This window comes from Neomonachus schauinslandi, chromosome 4, assembly GCF_002201575.2.
Source record: "Neomonachus schauinslandi chromosome 4, ASM220157v2, whole genome shotgun sequence".
Taxonomy (NCBI): Eukaryota; Metazoa; Chordata; class Mammalia; order Carnivora; family Phocidae; genus Neomonachus; species Neomonachus schauinslandi.
The window spans coordinates 2,080,115-2,101,692 of record NC_058406.1 but is presented as its reverse complement, the minus strand read 5'-3'; the positions used below and the strand labels follow the sequence as shown (position 1 = coordinate 2,101,692).

General features: G+C 65.0%; 1 protein-coding gene across 6 annotated transcripts; it reads right to left on the bottom strand.

Moving 5' to 3' along the window:
• Window positions 1-395: 395 nt before the first annotated feature.
• Window positions 396-20,459, bottom strand: TP73 (tumor protein p73). 6 transcript variants are annotated; one of them, XM_021683374.2, is made up of 11 exons: window positions 20,206-20,448; window positions 7,124-7,310; window positions 6,706-6,821; window positions 5,249-5,358; window positions 4,740-4,882; window positions 4,434-4,522; window positions 3,723-3,844; window positions 3,251-3,399; window positions 2,845-2,983; window positions 2,532-2,625; window positions 396-1,473 (listed from the first exon to the last, which is right to left on the bottom strand). In XM_021683374.2, the coding sequence occupies exons 1-11, from the start codon at window positions 20,419-20,421 to the stop codon at window positions 1,135-1,137; spliced, it is 1,704 nt and encodes a 567-aa protein (XP_021539049.1). In that variant the 5' UTR covers window positions 20,422-20,448; the 3' UTR covers window positions 396-1,134. The 6 variants fall into 6 exon arrangements, with proteins under 6 accessions (XP_021539049.1, XP_021539052.1, XP_044769786.1 ...); XM_021683373.1 differs by lacking the exon at window positions 396-1,473 and having other exon boundaries at window positions 2,018-2,625; window positions 20,206-20,459; XM_021683377.2 differs by lacking the exons at window positions 2,532-2,625; window positions 3,251-3,399.
• Between the last annotated feature and the right edge of the window lie 1,119 nt (window positions 20,460-21,578).

Below are 21,578 nucleotides of genomic sequence, written 5' to 3'. Positions count from 1 at the left end.
CCCTGCCCCCTGCCTCAGTGCCATCCCTAGGAGGCCAGGAGGGCCCTCCCAGCACCAGGCCTTCCTCTGAGCCCCAACGGGTGCACCTTCCTGCCGAATGCTCCCTCTGCCTGGGAAGGGCTCTCCCCACGGCCCTGAGAAAGGTGACCCACTGCCCTGCTCCCAATTTGCCAGTGTCGCCAACGGAGCAGAGCTGTCCCAAGTGGAGAACGTCGCAGTCAAACAGCGGGCGGACCTGCCCTGCCCCTCCACGGCCCCGTCTGGCATCTGGGCGCGAGAAGCTGACCCTTGCCTGGCTTGCCCTCTGCTGGGAAGCCAGCAATGCCGACGGGTTGAACCCTGAAGGGAATGTTAAGAATGAAAGCAAAAAATAAAATAAAAGCTGACCCACCAAGTACAAAGGGTATCATTTTATCAAATATCGACAATTTCCAGTAGTCTAATGAGCATGCTGTCCACGTCTGTGCCGAGAAGGTCACCGAACGGAGGCAGCTGTGGCCAGGGTGTTGGCTGGTGGCAACTGACCAGAAGTGTCCTTGCCTCCCAAGAGGGACCACAGACGCGGCAAATGCACTCCTTCCTAGGCCCCTCCAATTCCAGGGAGGTTCTGGCTTTCCTCTTTGGGCAGGAAGTGGAAGGTAGCTGCACTGGTTTGAAGTGAGAGGGACAGACTGACCCTCAAGTCCAGCAGACGGACCCAGCCTTGAGCAGAGACAGGGTCTGAAGCATCGACCCCCAAATAAACATGTTTTAGATACAATCCCAGGGCCGCTCATCGCCAGGAGCCAAAAGACTTCGAGAAATACTTTTTGGCAGTCCATCAGCAGAGGTGACCCTTGTATTCCGAAGGACCTCGCTGGGGAGCAGCAGAGCCCTAAGGAGGACGAGGCCTTGGGGGACGGGGGGCGCCGGCCCTCGGGGGCACCCCCCGGGCACAGCAATCCCGCCGTCCAGGGTGCTGCAGGGTGGACCTCGCCTTTTCCCCCGGCATAGCCTGCGGGTCCTGCCTCCCTCGGCAGTCTTTGCCAAAAAGCAAGAGGAGACCAAACACGGCTTCCGGGGACTCCGGGCCCCGGCCGCCGCCACTGACCCTGCCCGTGCCCTCGCGCCGACTCTCCTGTGAACCCCGGCCCCTCAGTGAATCTCGCTCTCCATGAACTCCTCTTTGATGGACTGTTTTCGGGACTTGCAGTCCGGGAGGTCGAAGCCGAAGTCGGCCCACTCGTCAGGCCCCGCGCCCCCGGCCGGAGCCCCGCGGTTGGGGATGGTGATGGTGTGGCGCACGCGGAAATGCACGGCCTCCATGACCCGCTGCCGCTGGAGTTCCCCCGAGCTGCCGATGGAGATGGTCGAGGCGTTGCTGCTGGAGCGGATCAGCTGCTGGGCGCCGTAGTCGTGGCTCTGCTTCAGGTCCTGCAGGCCCCTCCAGATGGTCATCCGGTGCTGGTCCGGGATCTTCAGGGCGCCGAGGTCCTGCACGAGCCGCGGGCGTGCCACTGTCAGGAGGCCCGGCCCCGCGCCCCCCACCGGTGCCGTGGACGGGGCAGGGGCAGCCAGTGCTGCATGGGTGAGACTGTGGCCTTCCGTGACCGGAGCCAAGAACGGGCGCGTGCGTGTAGGGGTGAAGCCATTCCTGGGCTCTGTGACCGCGCCCCTCCACAGCAGGCCCCGTGGGGGCCGGAGCAGATGGTCGAGCCCCCGCGCCCTCCCCCGCCATGCCAGGCACGGGGCTCGCGTGGGTGAGGGGCACTTACCATGCACTGAACTAGCCTGGCAGGGGCCAGTGGGGACAGGGAGGGGGAGGGCGTCCGTCCCAGTGACTGGCCCCGGCGCCTGCGACGGGCCCGCAGCCCTGGGCGGGAGCCGAGCACCAGGCTGGGGAGCAGGGGCTCGGGAGGCTCCCGGCCGCTGAGCTGGAACCCCCCCGGGATCTGGGGCTGCCCCTGCGTCTCAGGGCTCTCGAGGCTTGCGCTTCCCTTGGCTAACCATGCATTACAGCTCAAGGTAGCCCTAGGCTGCAAGCAAGTGACGTCTGTCACAGTTCAGGAGGGACTCGCTGCTGGTGCCTTGTCTGACCCAGAGATGAGCCATGGCCCTTTGCTTCTACCCTGGCACGATCTGAACCCAGGACACACAGGACGTGTCTTGCCTCCTGTGGGCCTCAGTTTCTTCCCATGTAAGTGGAGAGCTGCACCAGCTCCAAGACCCTTCCGGCCTTGGCAACTCTCTGTGCTTTGGGAACAGCCTGTCCCCCAAATCAAAGGCAGCCGGGCCTCTGGGTCCACGTGAGCAGTCCGCTGCCAGGGGCCCCAGCGGGGGTCCCATCCAGGCACTGCCTGGGCAGCCGACCACACCCACGCCTCGAGAGCTGACTCGATAGGAAGCCAGACGTGAGAGAGGATGTTGGGCTTGGTCTCGGGAAGAAGGGTTTTCCCAGATTTCCCCACTCCACCTCCCTCGGAGAGAGCAGGAAGCAGAGCCCCGAAAGTGGGCCAGGGCGCTGGGCTCTGGTCTGTGGGCAGGGCGCCTACCTCTATCGTCAGGTTCTGCAGGTGGTAAATGTTCTGTAGGCCCTGGGACGTGAAGTACTCGATGCAGTTTGGACACCCCAGTCCTGTCAGGAAACTGCGGGGAGAAGGCAGGGGTGGAGCAGCTCTCACTTCCAAGCACACGCTCAGCTGTGTGGCCTAGCACCCCTGCCCGCCCGTGGCCACGCCAGGAAGTCCCGTGTTTCGTGCTTTCTCCCGAGCACCTGTTGGGTGCTCACTCCTGACCTCCCCCCGCCGCTATCCATGCTCGGACATGCAGTGGAGTGCCTGAGGACGGGCGGGACAGCCCACGCACCTGACCAGGCTGGGGTCGGCGTGGTAGGGGGGTGGTGGGGTGCAGTGGGACCCCGAGACCATGGACTGGGCGCCGTGGCTGCTGTTCATCTCGCCGCTGGTCGGCAGGGCGTGGCCATGGTTGTTGAGAATCCCGGGGCCTAGGAGAGGGCAAGCCAGACTGTCAAGGCCAGCCGGGTTGGGCGACCCCCACTCTGCACGACCGGGAAGCTAGCACGGTGCAGACCTCCCCACGGTGGGGAGCGGACAGAGGGGACTGTCCGTGGCTGTGCCTCCCGCCCGGGGACAGGAGCTGCCAATGGGAGGCAGTCATCGAGAGCCCCAAGCTGGGCAGCAGGGTCTGCAGCCAGACCTACCCTCTGTGCCTCCCCAGCCCATTCAGCACCCCCCCAACCCGGGCCACTCACCCATAGGCCCCAGGTTGGGCCCGGCCGCAGAGCTGTGGGGGGGCGGCTGGCCCACCAGCTGGTTGACGGAGGGCAGCTTGTTGACGGCCGCGTGGGCTTTGTTCATGGGCGAGAGGACCGGCCCGTAGGAGGCAGGCTGCAGGTGGTTCCTGCTCAGACAGCCACAGCTCCTGGTTATTTCCACACAACGCCCCCGCGCTGCTGGGGAACTCCCTCCTCGCCCGCGTTCCCTCCCAGACCTGGGCCAGACAGCCCCTGGCCTGCCCTCCAGCGGGGAGGACAGAGCCAGCTCCCACCACTGGAATCCGCCAGTGGGGCCGCCTGCTGACCCCCCGCCTTGCAGTCAGTGGACACTCAGGAGGCCCCCGTGGGAGGGGCGGAGCCGTGCACGGAAGGCTCCCGGGAGGAGGGCCGCCGAGCGGGGGCCCTGGGGGCCTGTCCTGGTGGGGGTCCGGCCGGGGGGCGCACTCACGGCCTCTGCAGGAGCTGCTGTTGCTGCCGGTATGTGTCGACCAGCTGCTGCGGCACCAACTCCATCAGCTCCAGGCTCTCCTTGACCTTCATCAGGATCTCAAAGTTGTCTCGGCCCCGCACCTGAGCACAGACAGGGGGACCCTCTGCACGGCACCTCTGGGGGTCTCGGGGGCCCGTCACCGAGCCCCCCAGCACCCTGCGGCCAGGGAGCCCCCCGCTTCTCCCCTCTTCCCCTGGAGCAGGTCTGGGGCCCGGTGAGCGCCCACCGTTCCTCCCCCGCCGGGGCTCTGCACACGCAGGCTGCTGGGGCGGGGGCACCCGCCAAACACGAGGCTTTGAGGATCAGGGACGCATTCTGGAATCAGGTTGCATAACGGAAGAAGAGCCGTCCTAGCAAAGCTGGTGGGTCATCTGACCCAGGTGACAGCCATATAACCTGGGGCCACAGACTTCAGGACTCCGTGACCCCTGACGCACTGTCCCCTGGAGGGGTCTGCATTCCCCGCCCCGTCTCAGCGGGACTTCTTGCTTGGCAGGAAGCAGCACGCAGAGTCACTTCCCCGCAGTCTGGCTGCCCGGGGGCTGCTTCTCCTGGGTGCCCCCCCGCCACCTGCAGAGCCCAGGGTCTCAGCTCTGAGCACGCCAGGGCCACTCCCCGCCTGCCCCCGGCTGCCCCAGCACACAGGCTCTGCAGACAGAGGACACTCACGTGCATGTAGTACACGTCCTCGTCTCCGTGCCGCCTCTTCTTCACGTTGGTGCCCAGGGCAGGGACGGCAGGGGGGCTCTGTTTGAAGGCTGCAAGGGAAGGCAGGCCACACGCAGGTCAGGCGGGCAGGATACCCGCCACCTGGTGTGAGCTGCCCAGAGACCAGTAACCCGTTCAGGAGGGGCCGACCCAGGGCAGGGCCGCGCTGGATGGAGCGGAGCCGGGGCGGCCACGGCTCGCACCCCGAGGGGTCCAGCCCTGCCTGCCGTCGTGGCCCGCCCCCATGCCCCGGCCCGGGCCGCTCACCACGCTTGCTGGCCGCCCCGTGCTTTGCGGCGCTCTCGCTCAGGGCCTGCTGCTCCCGCTGGTGGTCTTCGTCAGCTTTGCGGTCTCGGCCAGGACAGGCACAGATGCGGCCCTCAAAGGACCGGCGGCCCAGCACCTGTCCACTGGCGGGGTCCGGGGGGGAGGCACAGCCAGAACCATGAGCCTTGGGGGCCTGCCCCCAGCCCTGCCAGCCCTGCTTGCCCTCCCAACCCACCTCGCACAGGGGGGTCTTGATGAGCCAGGGGCTGAAGGCTGAGCTCCCAGCCACTCTGGGACACCAGGTCCCCTGCCGTCCTCCCAAAGCCCAGCCCCTGCTCAGGTAGCCATATGCAGCCCGGGGTGCGGGTGGGGGGGGTTGTCCCTCCTTAAACTCACCTCCAGGGCTAGCACCATCCCTTACCATGCCCCAGATTCATGCACAGCCCCCAGCAGCAAGGCCCCAAGCCCCCAGTCCAGCCTCCCCCACCCCACACGCCCAGCAGACTCACTCCCGGGTCTCCAGGGTGATGATGATGAGGATGGGCCGCCGGTTCATGCCCCCCACACAGCTGCTGTTGCACATGAAGTTGTACAGGATGGTGGTGAATTCTGTCCCCACCTGCACACAGGAGAGGTGGGGGGACGGCTGTGCTGCCAGCATGCAGGCCCCAAACCACTGAGGTGGGGGCTCCTGGGCTGGGTCCTGACTCTGGGTAGGCATGGGGTGGGGCAGCCCCTGCACTGTGGTCCTCTGCCATTCGTCCAACCACCTGCATGCATCTACCTGCTGTCCACCCATCCATCCATCCATCCACCTCCATCCACCCACCCACCAACTCATCCATCCATCCATCCACCTGCATGCACTCATCCCCCCATCCAAACCATCCAAGCATCCGCCTGCCCGTCCATCCATCCATTCATGCAGTACATGGAGTGCCATGCACCATGCTGGCTCTCGGAGGCAGAGTCCTATGGTCTGGTTGCTCCAGCCATCTCCCCTAACACAGATTAGAGGTCAAGCCCTGGAGGCTGGGTGTCGGTGGTGGGCAGGTGCACAGGTTTCTGTGGGCACAAATGTGTGTTCTGCTTGCTGTGGGCTCTCCTGGGCAGAACGGTGCATGGCTCTGGCAGAGGGACGGACCAGAGCCATCTGAGAGGACCCCCATCTCCAGCTCGGGCCATTTCCCAGGGAGTCTGTGGACAGCTGAGGCATGAACCCAGGGCTTTTGACCCCTGGGCACCCCAGGACCACAAAACGGGCAGTTGTCATGGTCTCCCTGGGTCAGGAGCTAAAACTCGGTCGCTGGCGTAGGCAAACCCAGCCTTTCACAAAACTGCTGACACATGACAGCCACCAGGGGGCGGGAGAGCCCTGCTTTCCTGGCAGACTCTGGCAGGTGAGCGTAGGCTGGGGAAGGAGGGCCGGCAGGGTGGAGGGCCAGGTACAGGAATGGGGTTTGAGTGCAGTCTGGGGGCCAGAGCCAGATAGAGGAAAGGTGGAGGCTCACTGTGCCCACTCACCCTGGGAAGCATGGCACACAGGGCCCAAGCCGGCGGCACAGCCCCCGCCCCCATCCCACCACCAACCCACCATCCCTGCTCAGCCCCCCACCCCCACTTGACTCCACCCCCAGCTTTTCACTCCAGCTGAGCCCTCGGCAGAACCTTCTGCGGCCTTTGGGTCACAGCAGAGCCCTGGCGGGGGGGGGGGGGGCTCTCCACCCCGCCCACCTCCCACTCTGGCCCCATCCCTCACCTGCAGACCCTGCATGCACCCTACCGGCCTCTCTCCCACAGCCGGAGAGGGCCCGAGGGGGTGCCACCTAGACCCGCACACAAGTGGTCAGAGTGGGTGCCGGGTGCCGGGGGCCAGGCGGGGGAGGGCGAGGAGCTTGCTACATGGCAGGAGATGCTGGGGCCAGTGGGGCTGGCTGAGGTGACCTGAGTGCTCCCCCCCGCCTACCTGCGGGGGCTCGTAGGGAACCATGACACTCTGCCTGCCCGTGACGGGGTCATCCACATACTGCGAGAGATTGTTGCCCTCCACGCGGATGAGGTGGCTGGCCGGAGCAGACTGTCCTGCCGCGAGGGGACACCGCTTCAGAGGGGTGCCCAGCCGGGGTCGGGCCAGCCCTGTCGCAGCCAGCTGGGGACCACAGGGCCGGCCCCACTGGCCTCCGGGGTGGGGGGACTCAGGCCGGCAGCCCGCGGTCCCATGGGCACCCGCCCCCGAGGCCCCAGGTGCCGCTGGGACGGAAGGGGGCTGGAGAGGGGAGACATCGAGCCCAGGCCGCCGCCCCCTGCCGCCCCCCAGCCGCCCCCCAGCCAGGAGGCCCTTCCCAGGGTGCACTGGCCGCTGGGCATGGGGCTGGAGGTCTCACCTTCGTTGAAGTCCCGCCCGAGCTCATGGTTGGGGCAGCGCTTCACGACCTCAGTCACGTGCTCCGCCTTCTTGTAGACGGGCATGGCGCGGACGATGGTGCCTGGGGGCGGCGGGGCGGACACCTTGATCTGGATGGGGCAGGTCTTGGCAATTTGGCAGTAGAGCTTCTTCAGCAGTGGGGAGTACTGGTGGGGGTGGGGGGCAGGGTTCAGACCCAGCCCCGACTCAGCACCCTGGCGCGGCCGCGGCCCCACCCCCAGTCAGGAATCCCGCCCCCAGCTCGCGCCCCCACCCCCAGTCAGGAATCCCGCCCCCAGCTCTCCGGCGACCTGCTCGCCCCTTCGCTGGATGCCTCCAGCCGTCCTTCCAGTGCCCCCTCCGGGCCCCCCCTCATGCACGCAGCAGCACCTGGCCGGTTTGGGCGCAGGGAGAGCAGTTGGGCTGTCTGTCTGGATCTCACTGGCTGCAGAGGTTAGCACGTCACGTCCATCTTATGGGTGAGGACAGTAAAGGCCGGGGAAGCGAGCTGCTGCTGGAGAGCGGGGCTGGGAGCCAGGTCTGCCCTGCCAAGCCCAGCTCTTCCCACCGTCAACCTTCAGCCCCGGGACCCACAGTGGTTGGAAGGAGGGGATTTGCAGCATTGCATCTCAGTTTTTAAAAACCCAGAGTTAGGCTTTTCTGGTATTTTGATGAGAAACGTGTAATTGTGAGATAGGCTGGGTGCCCCTATGCACCGAAGCTTCAGGAAGAAACTCCCTAGAACAGCAAGTCTGAAGGGTTGAGCTCTGCAGCTTGGTATGGGCCACTGGCTTGGGGGGCCCTCTGACCTCAAAGCTCTGGTCCCTGCAGCCTGGGACCCTGTCCCAGGGAGGATCAGCACCCAGGGGACCCCGTCACCCACCTAAGGACCCTGGCCAGCTCTCATGAGTTCAAAGGTGACCCTGATGGTGGCCACAGGGGTGCTCACTGGTTTCAAGTTGACTGGCTTCTGGGGACCCATCCGTGCTCCTCATATCAGTGGGCAGTGTTCCTGTCCTCAGACTCACAGGACACTTCCCGTCCCCACCCCATAATCCCTATGCCCCCCACAAAGCCCCAGTGACCTGGAGTTATCCCAGCCACAAAGCCTGGAGGGAGCCCCATCACACCCCACCGCAGTACAGCCAGGGAAACCGTACTGAATCAGGGACACCGCTACAGACAGGTGTCCGGCTGGGGTCTGGCCCCCACCACGTGGTGCATCGCAGCAGACCGGGGAGCACAGACTGGGGCTTAGGCTCACAGCGGGAACTGTACCCACCGTGGTATAGTCAGGGCGACTGAGGCCGGGTGCCGGAGCGGCCGGCAGAGCCAGAGCTGGTCTCAGCCCACTTTTGCCAAGGAGGCTGGGGGGCCCTGACACCCTCATCCTGCAAAGGTAAAGCCCCCACCGGCCACCAGAGCTCCCTCTCTGGCCATCAAGGGATACCATGGGCCCTCAGGGACTCATACCTTCAGCAACTGCAAGTATACAAAAACCAAGGGGTGGCGAACATAGAGATGGGGCTGACCTGCAGCCCGAGAACGAGGGGTCCCCAGGGCCCTCAAAGCCCTTGGTCCCACAGTATGAGCCATCCCTCCCCTGATGAGCTGGCAGGGGCTCCGTCCCGGAAACACTCACCCGTCCCCAGAGTGGAGTCCAAGGAGACTTGGGGGACAAGTGGGCTGGGGTCTCCCTAGTGGTGTCCTCGGACCCTGTTCAACTTTCCCGTGGCACAGAATTCAGTACGCACCCTTCCCACCCCCATCACAGACAGGAACTGGATGCCCCTGGGGCTCATCCCCTCACAGGTGCCCCACTCACTGGGGTCCCCAGAGCCCAGTCCCACCTGCCACCCCATATCTGGGACCCCCACCTCTGGGGGGGGGGAAGCAGAGTTCCCAGACCTGTTTAAAATGCAGGAAAGAATGATCCCGCACAGCCCTGCGCGTGGGGGTGAGGCACTGCTGGGAAAAGCAGAAAACAGGGCTGCCTAAGGGCGGGCTCGGGGCCACAAGGGGAGTGGGGGGCTCCCTGCTTGTTGTTGTGGGGGTCAGTCCTGCTTCCCAGGGGGTGACCGCTGACTTCTGCTGTCCCCATCAGTATATATGCTCCCACTTCACTCTCCAAAGCAGCAGTGTGGGGGATAAGCTGGGCACCCTGCCCCAAGGACTGTGCCCAGAACAGCCTCAGCCCAGCCCAAAGCAAGCACTAGGTGCCAGCCAGTTCAGCACCCAGCTCTCTGGTCCGCCCACAAGTGAGGCTTCAGGACCGGTCCCTGACCCTCAGACAACGTGCAGGTAGAGTGTCAGGCAGGGAACGGCCTGGCAAGCATCCTGGAGGCACACCGAGAGGCTCAGCACAAGAGCAGTCACCCAGGGGGTCTTCCTGGTGGAGGAGGCCCCCACAGGGAACCATGAACCTCGGCTGGACTGCAGGGGCCCAAACACAACTAAGGACCCGGTGAAGCCAGCAAGCGTTTGTTGAGTGCCTACTGCCAGGCCCTAGACTCACTGGAAACTGGGCTGAGAGCCTCTTCAAGCCGCAGAAGAATCTAGACTTACTGGAGGCTCACAGCTAAAAGCCACGCAGCCCTGGTACTGGCCGGCCTCAGCTGGTGACCAGTGGGACCCTGCCCTTCTGCGGCAGCTGGTGCATTCCAGAGGGCATCCCCGTCCCCTGCAGGGTCAGCGGGGACCCCAGGAGGCCCGCAGAGGTGTCCAGTGAGTGAGGTGACCGGGGGCTGAGAGGTGGCCTGCTTCATCCCTAAGTGAGAGTGGGGGTGGGCAGACACGCTGAGAAACAGGCCTGGCCTGGGAGGGGCAGGTCATAGTCACGGGTGAGCAGTGGGAGAATGGCCTTTGAGATCTGGCTCTGGTCCTCGGCCCCTGGGAGGCTGTAAACCACTGGACAAACCTCTCCGAGGCTTGGCGGGGGAAGGGGCACAGTGACTGATTACACTTAATACCCTTGGACCGTTTTCGCAGTGGACTTGTTAGTGTGCTGTGGTCGCTCCCACGTGAGATGGTTCCTGGCCCCTCTGTGAGCAGTGGAGAGTGCCCCCAGGGGCGTGCAGACCCTGCAATCCCCTCCCCAGAGCGACCAACCAGCGGCTCCCATCAGTCAATCACCCGACCTCCTGCTCCCTCCGCAGCCCGAGATGGGGTCTGTAGCCTCCCCCCCACCCTCGCAAGGGCCAGGCGCCTTGGCTCACCAGCCAGCAGGGATGGAGTAGGACTCCAGGCGCAACCCGGGGCTCCGAGCCCCCCTCTCGAGGTCCTGCAGCCCAGCGGGGCGGGGGCGCCCCAGGGGTGCTCTTCGTGTCAGGAGTCGGGCCGAGGTCCCGGGGCGACGGGGAGAGTGGGGGGAACGGCGGAACCCGCGGCGGCGCGGGCGCGGGCGCGGGCGGCGGGCGGGCGGGGGGCGCCCCGCCCCGGGGAGGAGCCGCGGGGAGCTGTCCGCGGTACCGGCGCGGGAGCGGGCTGGGCGGTGAGCGCGGGGCCGCCTGGGGTGGGCGAGGAGAGTGCGTGCGGCTTCCTCCCTCTGTGTCCCTGGCAAGGCCACCACCAGCCTTGGGCCTGGCCCCGCTCCCCACAGGGGTGTCCCCAGCCCAGGTCCACCCCCAGCTGGCTGCTAATGTGGCCTTGGGCACGTGCACCGGCCAGGCCCATCCCTGCAAGGGGTTGAGCCCACAGAAGCCCAACCGTTGGGGCGTTTGGGGCGTTGGGGCGCTCGGGGTTGAGCATCACGCTGAGGGATGCCTGAGGTCTGCCTATACCTGGAGCATCTGGCTGGGCTACACGGGCAGGAGCGGGGGCCTGCGCTGAAGAGGGCATGAGCCCTTACAGCTCCAGCAGCTCCGTCCTTCCTCCCGTAGCTCCTGGGCCCCAGGCCCTGGGCAGGTGGGAAGGAAGACTCCTGGGTCCCATCTATTCTATAGAAAAGGTCACGCGAAGACGCTTCCTTTCCCTCCCTCCCTCTTGCCTCTCCTTCCCTAGAACCGCTAGATGGATGTGTTTCAACAGATTCTGAGCTGATAAAATCTTATTTATCTTCGGCTGTTGACACAGAGCCGCCTGGACTTGCCTGCTCCGGGATGCGTGTATTCCTCCGCGCTTGCAGGAAACGGTTTGCCCAAATGCTGGTGTATGCCCATCCCTGCCCTCCCCCACCCGGACCCTCCCCCTCCCTCCCCCCATCACAGTCCGCGATGGGCTGGGTCTGGCTGGGAGCCCAGGGCCTGGGAGGGCTGGGCGGGGGTGGTGGGTGGCAGGCGCCGCGGCTCTGTGGCTGTTAATTTCCTCGCACCCGCTCCCCAGCAGCTGGGTGCCCGGCACGGGCAGGTTTGGACAGGAGGAGAGTGGGGAGGTGATAATAAGTTGTCTGTCATTTTCCAGGGACGTGTAGCATCTTGCAAACCGCAAATACCGTTAACCAGCTTGGGCGAATCTGTTACAACAGATTCTGGAAGATGGGGCCTGCATTGGGGGGGGGGGGCACTTTTATTTTTTAAATGATTTTTTTTTATAGCCCACTTTTATCTGCTTCCCGTGCGTGCATGCAAGCGCGCAGGGCACATTTCTGTCCTCTCTCTGGTTACGGGCCCCTTTGAGGACCTATCCAAGGCCACAGACCCATCTCTCCCTAGAGAAGCTCTGTGGGTTCACAGGGTGACCCCCGAGACCCACAGGGAGCCTAGGCCCACAGCCCCCATTGACAGACCTGCTGGGTCCCTTTCTCCTTCCAGGTAAGGAGGGGCCTCCCGGGGGCGGGTAACACAGCCACACTGCTGCACCCCCTCCTGTGGCCTCTCCCACCCGCGGAGGGCTGCTGGGAGCATGGGGTGGGCTCTGATACATGTCAGGGAGGCCTGGGCAGGACAACAGGGAAGCTACCAGCCTGTAACAATCACCCCAGCCCACTTCGGAGCACCCAGGGTCAGGAAGCCGTGAGGGTCCGGGCACAAGGAAACCCACAGCCAACACCCCACCTTGGCCTCGGGCCTGCTGGTCGGAGGCTCCGGGGAGCTCAGCCGCAGCCAGTGCCTGCAGACTGATGAAGAAGCTGCCGGGATCCCCCACGTGCTCCTGGCTGGGGGAGGGGACAGATGCCTCCGCTGACAGACTGGACAGCGGGGGCTCCCCTCGCTGGGAGCCCAGAGAAGGATAAACTGGAGGCAGAAACAGGCTTTGCAGGTGTCCAGTGACCCTGACCACCGTCCAGGGGTGTTCCCAGAGGCTGCTACCTGGAGAGGTGGACCTGGGGCTGGCGGGGACACCCCTCAGGAGCCAGGCAGCCTGCCCCACCACACTAGAGCCAGGTCCCAAACAAGAGGGTGGGGGCCCTGGGACTCTCGGGATCTGGAAGTGCCCTGGGGAAGGCGAGCGTCCCCCTCTCAGCTGCACCCCCAGGCCACAGGGCCCTGGGCTGCTCAGTCCCTTGTCACACACATGGCAGCAGGGACAGCCCCCCGTGGCTTCTGTCCTGGGCTAAGATCGGGGGTGGGCAGCCGTGTGCGTGAAGCTGACCCAGGAGAGAGGCGGATGCACACCAGGTCTGCCGTGCAGAGGGAAAGAAGGCCCAGGGGGGCCGGTGGGTCGGGAGGGGAGGCCCACAGCAGCAGCCTGGGCAGTGGGCGATGCAGTGGGCCCAGAGGGGAGGGGAGGGCCCCGGGGGGTCTGGGGACACGGCGAGGGCTGCAGGAGAGACCGGGAGACAGTGAGCCCCGAGATGGGGTGCAGTGGCCCTGTTTCTCCACAGGGCCCCCAGGGCCACCCTCGAGGCCACCCCTCACACTGACACCTCCTCTGCACCGGGTCCACGCACACATGGTCTCCACCCTCAAGGTCATGCACTGTCACCAGAGTGCCGCTTCCAAGAGCTGCCAGCTCAGCAGGGGCGGAGCACCACTGGGACCCCTAAGCTCCCTTTGTCAGCACCAGGCTTGACCCGGGTCCAGGAAGACTCAAAGAGGCATACAGGGGGACAAAGCAAGGACATGCGTGCCAGATGTGACATGCCTCAGGTCAGGGGCAAGGGGACCAATGGGTGGGGACCTGCCCTTGGCCTCAGTGACCTGGGCCGGGGAGTGTGGGAAACTCTGGGCCCCCATCCGGTCCTTATTCTGTAACCCAGGCCTGCCATCCGGCCTCCCCTGGACCTCGAGGAGGGGACCTTGGGGATGGAGTGGGTAAGCAGGATATGCCTCTGGGGACACAGCTGGGTTTGCAGAGAGCGCCGGCACTCCCACCAGGAGCCACCCTCCTGCTCCAAGGGCACAAATCTCCCCTACATCTGAAGCACCAAGATCCGCCTCGGCCAGGTCCAAACACCAGTTCCTCTGCCCATGAACTTTGTTTCCAACTTTGCCAGCTGGAGAGCCCATGCCTGTCTGTCCTGGCTTCCTGGAGAAGGCAGACACCACTGGTTGGCCTGTGCGGAACACGCTCTGGCAAGGCCCCAGCAAGCAGGGCTGAGAGCCAGCCCACATCACTGCATGGCATGGGGACAGAGCAGGGAGGCTGGCCAACCGCAGGGCTCTGCTGGCCGCAGAGCGTGCCCTCGATTGCCAGGAGAAAGAGCCCCCTATGGCCCTCACCCCCACCTGACTTGTGGCCTTTTGAGCAGGCTTGGCCTTGTCCATGCAGTGATCATAAAGGTCAGCCCACCTGGGCGGGGTGCTGGGGTCAGCAGCATCTTCTGCTCAAAGGATAGTCCTGGATCCTCCGCCTGTGGGCACACCGTTCCAGACACCACGGCTGGTCTGGTGAGCGCAGGCACAATGGGCTAGCTCCTTCCCCCAGTGCCCTGAAGCCTCCAGATGGCCTGGGGCTGGTGCTGGCCCAGCTGCAGCTGGCTTGGCGGGGGGGAAGCTGGCCAGGCTGTGGCCATAGTGGGGGCAGGTGCTCAGGATGGGCCTGAGAGCCGTGTCAGCCAGGAGTCCCGAGCACAGGCTCTCCTGCCTCTGATCTTTCTGCCCTGGAAGCTACAGGTACGTCTCCGGTTCCGGACCTCAGTTAACATGTGCCCTCCGGCCAGGGAGCGGTACACTTAGTTTCTTCACTCTAAATAAACTCCACTCTCAGCCAGCAGCAGAGGAACCCACTGCATCTCTAGTGAGCTCTGGGACACCCTGGACACGTGGCGGTGGGGGCAGTGGGGGGGTGGGTATCATTTTCCAGCTCTTAAGGCAACCGTTGGCTGGAATCAGAAGTTTTCACTGAAACTTGTAAATATCCAGCGAAGTACGTGGGGCAAGGAGAGTTTTGGCTCCTAAACATCTGATCCCCCTGCAGAGGGCAGTGGCTCCTGGTGCCCACGTGACCTCATTTCATCCCCCCCCATGAGGAATGGGGAGAGGGTGCCGCACCCCGGGGCACATGGCCACGGTGGAGGAGGCAGGTCTGCGATCCTCGGGAGACCCTGGGCTTTAGGCCACTGCGGGGCCCCCCAACAACCTCTGATTGTCCCCTTCACTGAAGCCGGAGTGCTAGTCACTTTTTCAAGGGGGCTCTCCTGCCCTAACAGGAGCATCACAGCCCTGTGGCCCACCGGGCGGGCGGGGGGGGGGGCGGGGGGGGGCTTACGCACACTGCCCCTCCCCCTCAAGGGAGCTGCTTCTCTTTCCAGTTCTGACACCCTAGAATTTCTGCCCCTCCTCTTCCTGGGGCTGCCTGGACAAAGCCCAGGTGCCGCCAGGGGGCTTCACCTGGAGGCCAGGGGCTGTGGCCATGGGAATTCTGAGACCTGGGGTCTGTGAACTTGAGCTTGGCTTCCAAGTTTGGGATCTGAGAAAATCCTGACACAGATTTCCCCCACAACTGACCACGGAAAAGTTCCACTGGCTGGTCAGCGGAGACCCTCACCCAGAGCCGCACAGGGCTGCAGGTGCAGGATGCCCAGGAGACGCTTCCCCCCATAAAGGGGCTACTGACCCCGGGTGGGGGGCCAGGCCGGGGAGATGCGCAGGGGGAGGCGGGGAGGGGCCGGTCCTGGGTCGCTCCCGACTCCCAGCCCCGGCCCCTCCTTCTTGCTCTGCTGGTCAGCCCCCAGCCCCTCCTTCTTGCTCTGCTGGTCAGCCGGGAGTGTTCTAACCATAAAGCGCTCTTGAGGGATGGTCATTTGTCAATCCATAGCGGCAGCGAAGGCAGGCGGCCGACTCTCCCCTGAGGTGGGAGTTGTCACTCACTCATTGGCAAACAGGAATCCAGGCTCCTGGGGCCCCGGGAGCTCTGGGCCTCCGAGGGTCAGCCTCTCTTCCCAGTGGCTCCCTGGGGTCCCGGGGCATCCCGGAGCGCCCCTACACTCACGGGGGTGCATAGATGGCCTCCCCCCACAGGCTGCTTGACGAAAGCCAGGGCTCAGGACACCCGCGCCTCCTGCCTTTCCTGAGCCTTGGTGTCCGCACCATCATGGCTGCTGGGAGGGCGGCCCTCTCCCGCGCACAGGTGGGGGATGGGGGTGACGGCCTGGCTCCACCACAGTCAGCACCGCCAGACAGACATTCTAGAATCTATGGAGCCATACCCATTTTGGGAACAAGTCCCAGAAAATAGGATTCTTCATAAAACACTGATTGCATCCAAACCCATGGACTCCTACCCCCCCCAGGGGGCTCTCCCTCGCATCCCCTACAAGAGCCCAGGTGGGGGAAGGTGGAGGCCGCCCCGGGTGCACCCCTCAGCCCCTGGGACTCAGGGAGTGGGGCCTCCAAGGCCAACTTCTGTGACCTGGGGCTCCAGCTGCAGAGGTCAGAGAGAGAAGAGGTGATGCCCAGCTCAGGCCAGCCTGCAGCAAGCGGGTCCGCCTCGGGAGCTCCCCACAATGCAAGCAATCACTGCAATTTCCCCGGCTTACTCCTCGTTTCGTCTCCACAATAGACACTGTTAGAGCTCTTCCCTGGCCTTAAATACGCGTAATTGCTTCTGGTGCCAGTAAAAGGTATTAATTCCACTTATGCATTCCATAAACTTTTAGGATAACGCAATTGATACCGTGATCGTGTTGGGACACCTCCACTATTATTTTCCTGCTTGCAAACCTCCGAGGGGCTGGAAAGTTTTCTCCCGAATCCATTAGTGTTGACTCAGCCACATTCTACCAGGAACCCTGCGTAGAGTCTTTGTGCCTCCCCGCCTGCCTTCCACAGGACCCTTCCCGGCCAGGAGGGTGGCGCTCACCCTGTGTGCGCTGGCTCGCCCCCAGGACGGACGGACTGGCACTCGCCCACGGTCATGTGTGGGGCAGCTGGAGGTCACTCAGGGGGTTGTGTCCAGGCTGGCGGGCTGTGTGGGCTGTGTGGGCCCCCCCCCGGGGCTCGCTGAGCCCTCACGCCCGTATATACCCTCACTGGCCTGCCTCACACTGCTCGGATGGGCCAGGGCTCCAGCCATACCAAGCCTCTTGGCTGACCTCAGAGCCCCCTCCCAAGCCTACCAAACCCCAAGGACAGTCCCCTCCCCTGGCAAGGCCCAGCCTAGGAGCTGGAGGAGATAGAGCTGGGCTGGACAGCATCCAGATGTCCCTCTCATTGGGCTGCTTCTTGGGACTCCTGGGACCGGCCGGCCGTGTCATTGCCAATCCCTGGGCCGGGGGGGCCCAAGACGGGCCTGGTCGTCAGGGCCCAGAGGCCAGGCTGGAGTGTGCTGGGCTTGGGAACAGGGACAAAGGCATGAACACTGCCATCCCTGGCCAGGCTCCACCGCCCACCAGGCCAAAGAGCATCAGTGCCCAGGGGAGCCAGCCCCCACCTGCAGCCCTAACCTCCCAGCATGTGTCACCCCCTGACGCCCCCAGAACCCCAAAGCCCCTGACACAGGACAAGCCCCGGCCAGGTGACTCAAGAGCAGCCACGCGTGGGGCGCTCCGCAGGCTCCGGGCCCTGCTCACAGTGGTCCCAGGACCCAGGGCACTTGTCCCCACTGACCCCTCAGGCCACAGCCCACTTTCAGACCACAGCAGATCTGGGACCTGGGGCCTACCAGCCACACTCCCACCCCGTCCGGTCCCTGGTCCCCGGTTTAGAATCTTGGAGGCTGAACACACCCCCACCCCCGCTGCTCGGTTACGCCCGTCCACCCGTCCTGGCCTCCCATGGGGGAGGGGGCGTTGTCACCCTGGGCAGCGGCCAGAGGCCTGCACACGTGCACACGTGTGTGTGTGCATGAAGCATGCACACCTGTGCACGCATGTGAGGTGCCGTGTGTGTGTGTGTGTCCGTGTGTGCGCACACGCCTGTGAGCGCAGGGCTGCCCTCGGTGCCCAAGGAGCGCGCATGTGAGATCTGGGGGCAGAGGGACCGCCTGGGGCTGGGGCACTCGCCGGGGGGCTCGCCAGGCAGAGGCCAAAGACCCCATTAACAGCTGTGATCCCGTGGGGACTGGTGAGGCCTTTTTCCTGAACGAGGAGAGGAGTGAAGGCAACAGTCAGTTTGGAATTGTACTTGAGAAAAATATGAATTATCTATCAGTTACCAGCCGGCCGGCATGGCGGGGGCCACGCATGGCGTGGTGCGGAGGCCCAGACAGCACGCCCGGGAAGCAAGTCTGGGCAGCGCTCACACAGCCGGACCCCCAGAGCTGTGAGCAGGCGGGCTGCCCACAGTCCCCACCCTGCACCGTGAGCCCGCCCGCCCCCTCCCCGGGCAGGGAAAGGAGCCTGCGGGGGGTCTGCTCCCAGAGAGCCAAGGTGCCAAAAATCTCATTATCAATGTCTGTCCCACCTGCACCCCCTGCACTGATGGGGGCTGGGGAGGGGAACCGGGCGGGCCAGCAGCACCCCCCCCACAGCACAGCTGCGAGAGAGCAGAGGGCCCAGGCAGGGGGGTGGGGTGAGGGGTGGTCAGAGCCGCTGAGGACAGGTGAGCCTTCCCCTGCCCGTCCCCCCACCCCCGCCCTGTATGGCTGGCCAGGACGGACCACTCCATGGGGCCACGTGGGGCCGGACAACTGTGACCCACCATGGGCCCTCTAGACCTGATGCTGCACCTCTGACAGGAAAGGTGGAAGCAACTGGGGGGCGGTTGGCAGAGGCCCCAGGCGGGTGGTGCGGGGATAGTCAGCAGAGGGGCAGCTCCTGTCTCTCCCTGAGGACCAGCTCAGACCATCTAAGCCACTCCAAGTCCCCCAAGACACTGCAGAGACCCCACCAGCATCCTCAAACAGCAGAGAGAAAGAGAGCCAGGACCCCCCCACCAAGGCTTGTCAAGATTCCTAGGGGTCCAGCAGCTCAGGCATTGGTGACAGTATTGGTGCGGGAGGGGTTGGGACCCTCGCCCGAGAGGCCAGAGGAAGGGCTTAGGGAACAGTATGAACATGGGAGAGGGGAGGGAGTGAGCCTCCTGTCGCCAGAGGTGTGCAAGGGTGGGATGTCTCAGGCGCCTCCTGACCTGGCTCACAGTCACACAGCCAAACCTCAAATCTGGGGTCAGGGGGCCAGGACCCCACAGGAAATAAGAGACTCCTCCAGCAGGGACAGCTGCTGCGCAACGACCTCACCCAGGAGGACCAGCTCTAGGGCACCCCATCCCCAGCCCTGCTGCTAAGGAAATACTGATGTGATGCACTGTTCCTACACATAGACAAGGTCCCCTCTAAGGAACAACAAGGAACACTGCAGGAAAGCTTCACGAGTGAGGCCGAGGTACCAGCTCAGGGCAGCCAGCAATGGGTCAGCGGCTGGGGGCCCACAGCCAGAGCGAGAACCAGAGACAGCTGCAGGGGCGCCGTGCCTTGGATCCCAGGCCCGGACTGGCCCCTGCAGAGAGCCAGACCCGTCTCCCTGTGGATCCACACCCGCTCCGGCCCCCCAGGAGTGTGGGAAAACCACAACCTGGCCAGGGGGCAGTGGGGATCGTGAGACCCCATTATTAAAGCGGCAGAGCCTCGGGGTCACCTGCTTGGTGCTCGGCCACCCTGCGTGGACTTCTCTGTTTCCAGGGGCTGGGGGAGACCACGGAATTGCTGTTCGCTGGAGGGGGTGATGCTGCCTCATGGCCAGGACCTGCTAGGTGTCCCCAGGGCAGGTGCCAGGCAAGGCTCACTGTCCTCTTCTTGCGTGTGGGCAGGAGACCTGGAGTGCCCCTGGGGCTGCCTTTCCCGCAATGCCCTGCGTGCCTACCCCCAGAGGGGAGCTTGTGGTCTGTCCCGGGGTCGCAGCGCCCCTGCAGAGCCCCTGCCCCTGCGGGCATGTCCGGCAGCCCTGTCCTCTCCCAGCTGCACTGTGGTTAGGAAGCTAGAGCCCCCAAACCCGGAAGCCCGGCCGCGGGGTCCGGGCGAGCACTTACTGCCTGCGTCACTCTGAGCGAGCTGCTTCCCCTCCCCTCCGCAGCCTGTGGCCTGGGCTGTAAAATGGGACGGTCACAGATTCTACCTTGGGGGTCGCTGGGCCATCTCAAGAGTCAGCGTAAACTCAGAGCACCCCGCGGAGGCCACGGGTGCGCGGCCGCCATCCAAGTCGGCGAAGTCCCCACCAGGGGCCAGAGTGCTGCGGAGCGCAGGGCGAGCACAGGGTGGGCGCAGGGGGCGAGGCGAGACCTGAGTCCGCAGTGCTGTGGACCCCCCACCCCTGACTTCCCGGTCTCTCACCCATGCTCCTAGATGACAGCGCAGAGTCAGGGCAGGCAAAGCCCCAGCCCGCCAACCGCCAGACTCCAGACCTCCCTGCGGATGTCACTACCTGGAGGAGGCAGCCCAGAGAGCCGCGCGTCCGCTCACCCAGGACAGGATTCAAGCCCCACCTCGGGGCAGGGACGCCGGCGGTCTGCCTCCGCCCCGTGGGCCCGTGGACCTTGCTGCGGAGCCTTGTCTGCCCCTCTGGGGCCCCGCGGAGGCCGGCGGCTCTGGCCGCGTCCGAGGGGTGGGCACGCCCAGACTGCCCAGCCCCAGACCCGCCTCCTGCCCGATGCTCCTCCTGCGGCGGAGGGTCAGGCGGGAGCCCCGCGCGGACACCTGGCCGGCCCTCCCTCCCTCGCTGCCCAGACGGCCGGCGGGGGCGGGGGGCGGCGATCGCCCCTTCCCACCCCACACCCCGCAGATGCCCCTGGGAGCGGGGGCGCAACTCACCGTCCAGGTGGCGGACTTGGCCGTGCTGGACTGCTGGAAGGTGACGTCGAAGTGGTGGGGGCCGGGGTAGTCGGTGTTGGAGGGGATGGCCGGTGCCGGCGACATGGTGTCGAAGGTGGAGCTGGGCTGCGCGTAGGGCGAGTGGGTGGGCACGCTGGTGGCGTGCTCCGGGGTGTAGGGGCTGGCCGAGGCCGCGCGGCTGCTCATCTGGTCCATGGTGCTGCTCAGCAGATTGAACTGGGACTAGCGTGGGAAGGGGGAGGGAGGGGGACACACAGTCAGACTGGAGAGTGGAAGCGCGAGGCCAGAGGTGTCCTGTTACAGGAGCCTTAAAGGGCCAGCAGCTCAGTCATCCCAAATATTTCCCGCCCCCCCCACCCAACAGGTCACTGCTTGTGTTGGGATAAACTGACATATTCACCTCGCCCTCCCCTCTCCATCAGCCTCCCCGTGCCAGGGTTTCCGGGGTTCCATGGAGCGCACCTGGAGGGGAGCTGCTGGTGGAGGGGGAGGCTCCCTGCCCCTGGCAGGCTCACAGGAGGGGCTCGGGCTCTGGATCAGGGTCCCCGTCCCCAGTCCCCCGGCACAGCCCGAAGTAGGGAGATCCCTGGCCCAGGGAGCCAGACAGGGGCAGGGGGTGGCCCCAGTGTGGAGGGCCCACGGTCCCCTCCTGCTGTCATGCACAGCCTCTGCCCTAACCCGGCCCTAGGAGCCCAGCCCCTCCCCCCGGGGGCCACATCCTGAAGGAACAGGGACTCCAAGCTGCACAGTGTGGGTGCATCCCCAGGCCCTGTTGGGGTCAGCCCCTGCCTGGAGCTTAAGGAGGCCCCAGCAAAGGAGGGAGGAGACAGACCAGATCCCTCCTGGAGGGCAGGCCGGGAAGACCCCTTTCCCAGGAGATTTATTTTAATCTTCTCTTTGGGTCTGAAGCAGACACTGCTATTATCCCATTTTACAGATGAGGACACTGAGGCATATAAGGGACTGACTTGCCTGGGGTGAGGCGGTGGTTCTGACAAAGTAGGGGCACCAGCCACCCTCAAGGCAGTCACCCTGAGAGCCCTGGGGACAGGAGGGGACAGTGAACCGGGGGCAGAGGTCCCGGGGTCCCCAAGGGGGGCAGAGGCAGACCAGCAGCCAGAGGCTGCTGCCCTGCAGCCCCCTCAGCAGACTGCCTCCTCCAAACTGCAAAGCACAGGAGTGCATCCCTCAGGCTGGGAGGCGACCGGCTGCTCAGCCCTGGGTCATCTTCTCCGTCAGGAGGCTGGTGCTCCTCACCCACGGCCCCCCCCCAGCTCAGGACCCCCCTGGAAGGCACACGTCCCCCCTCCCAGCTCAGCAGCCCCCCTGGAAGGCACACGTCCCCCCCTCCA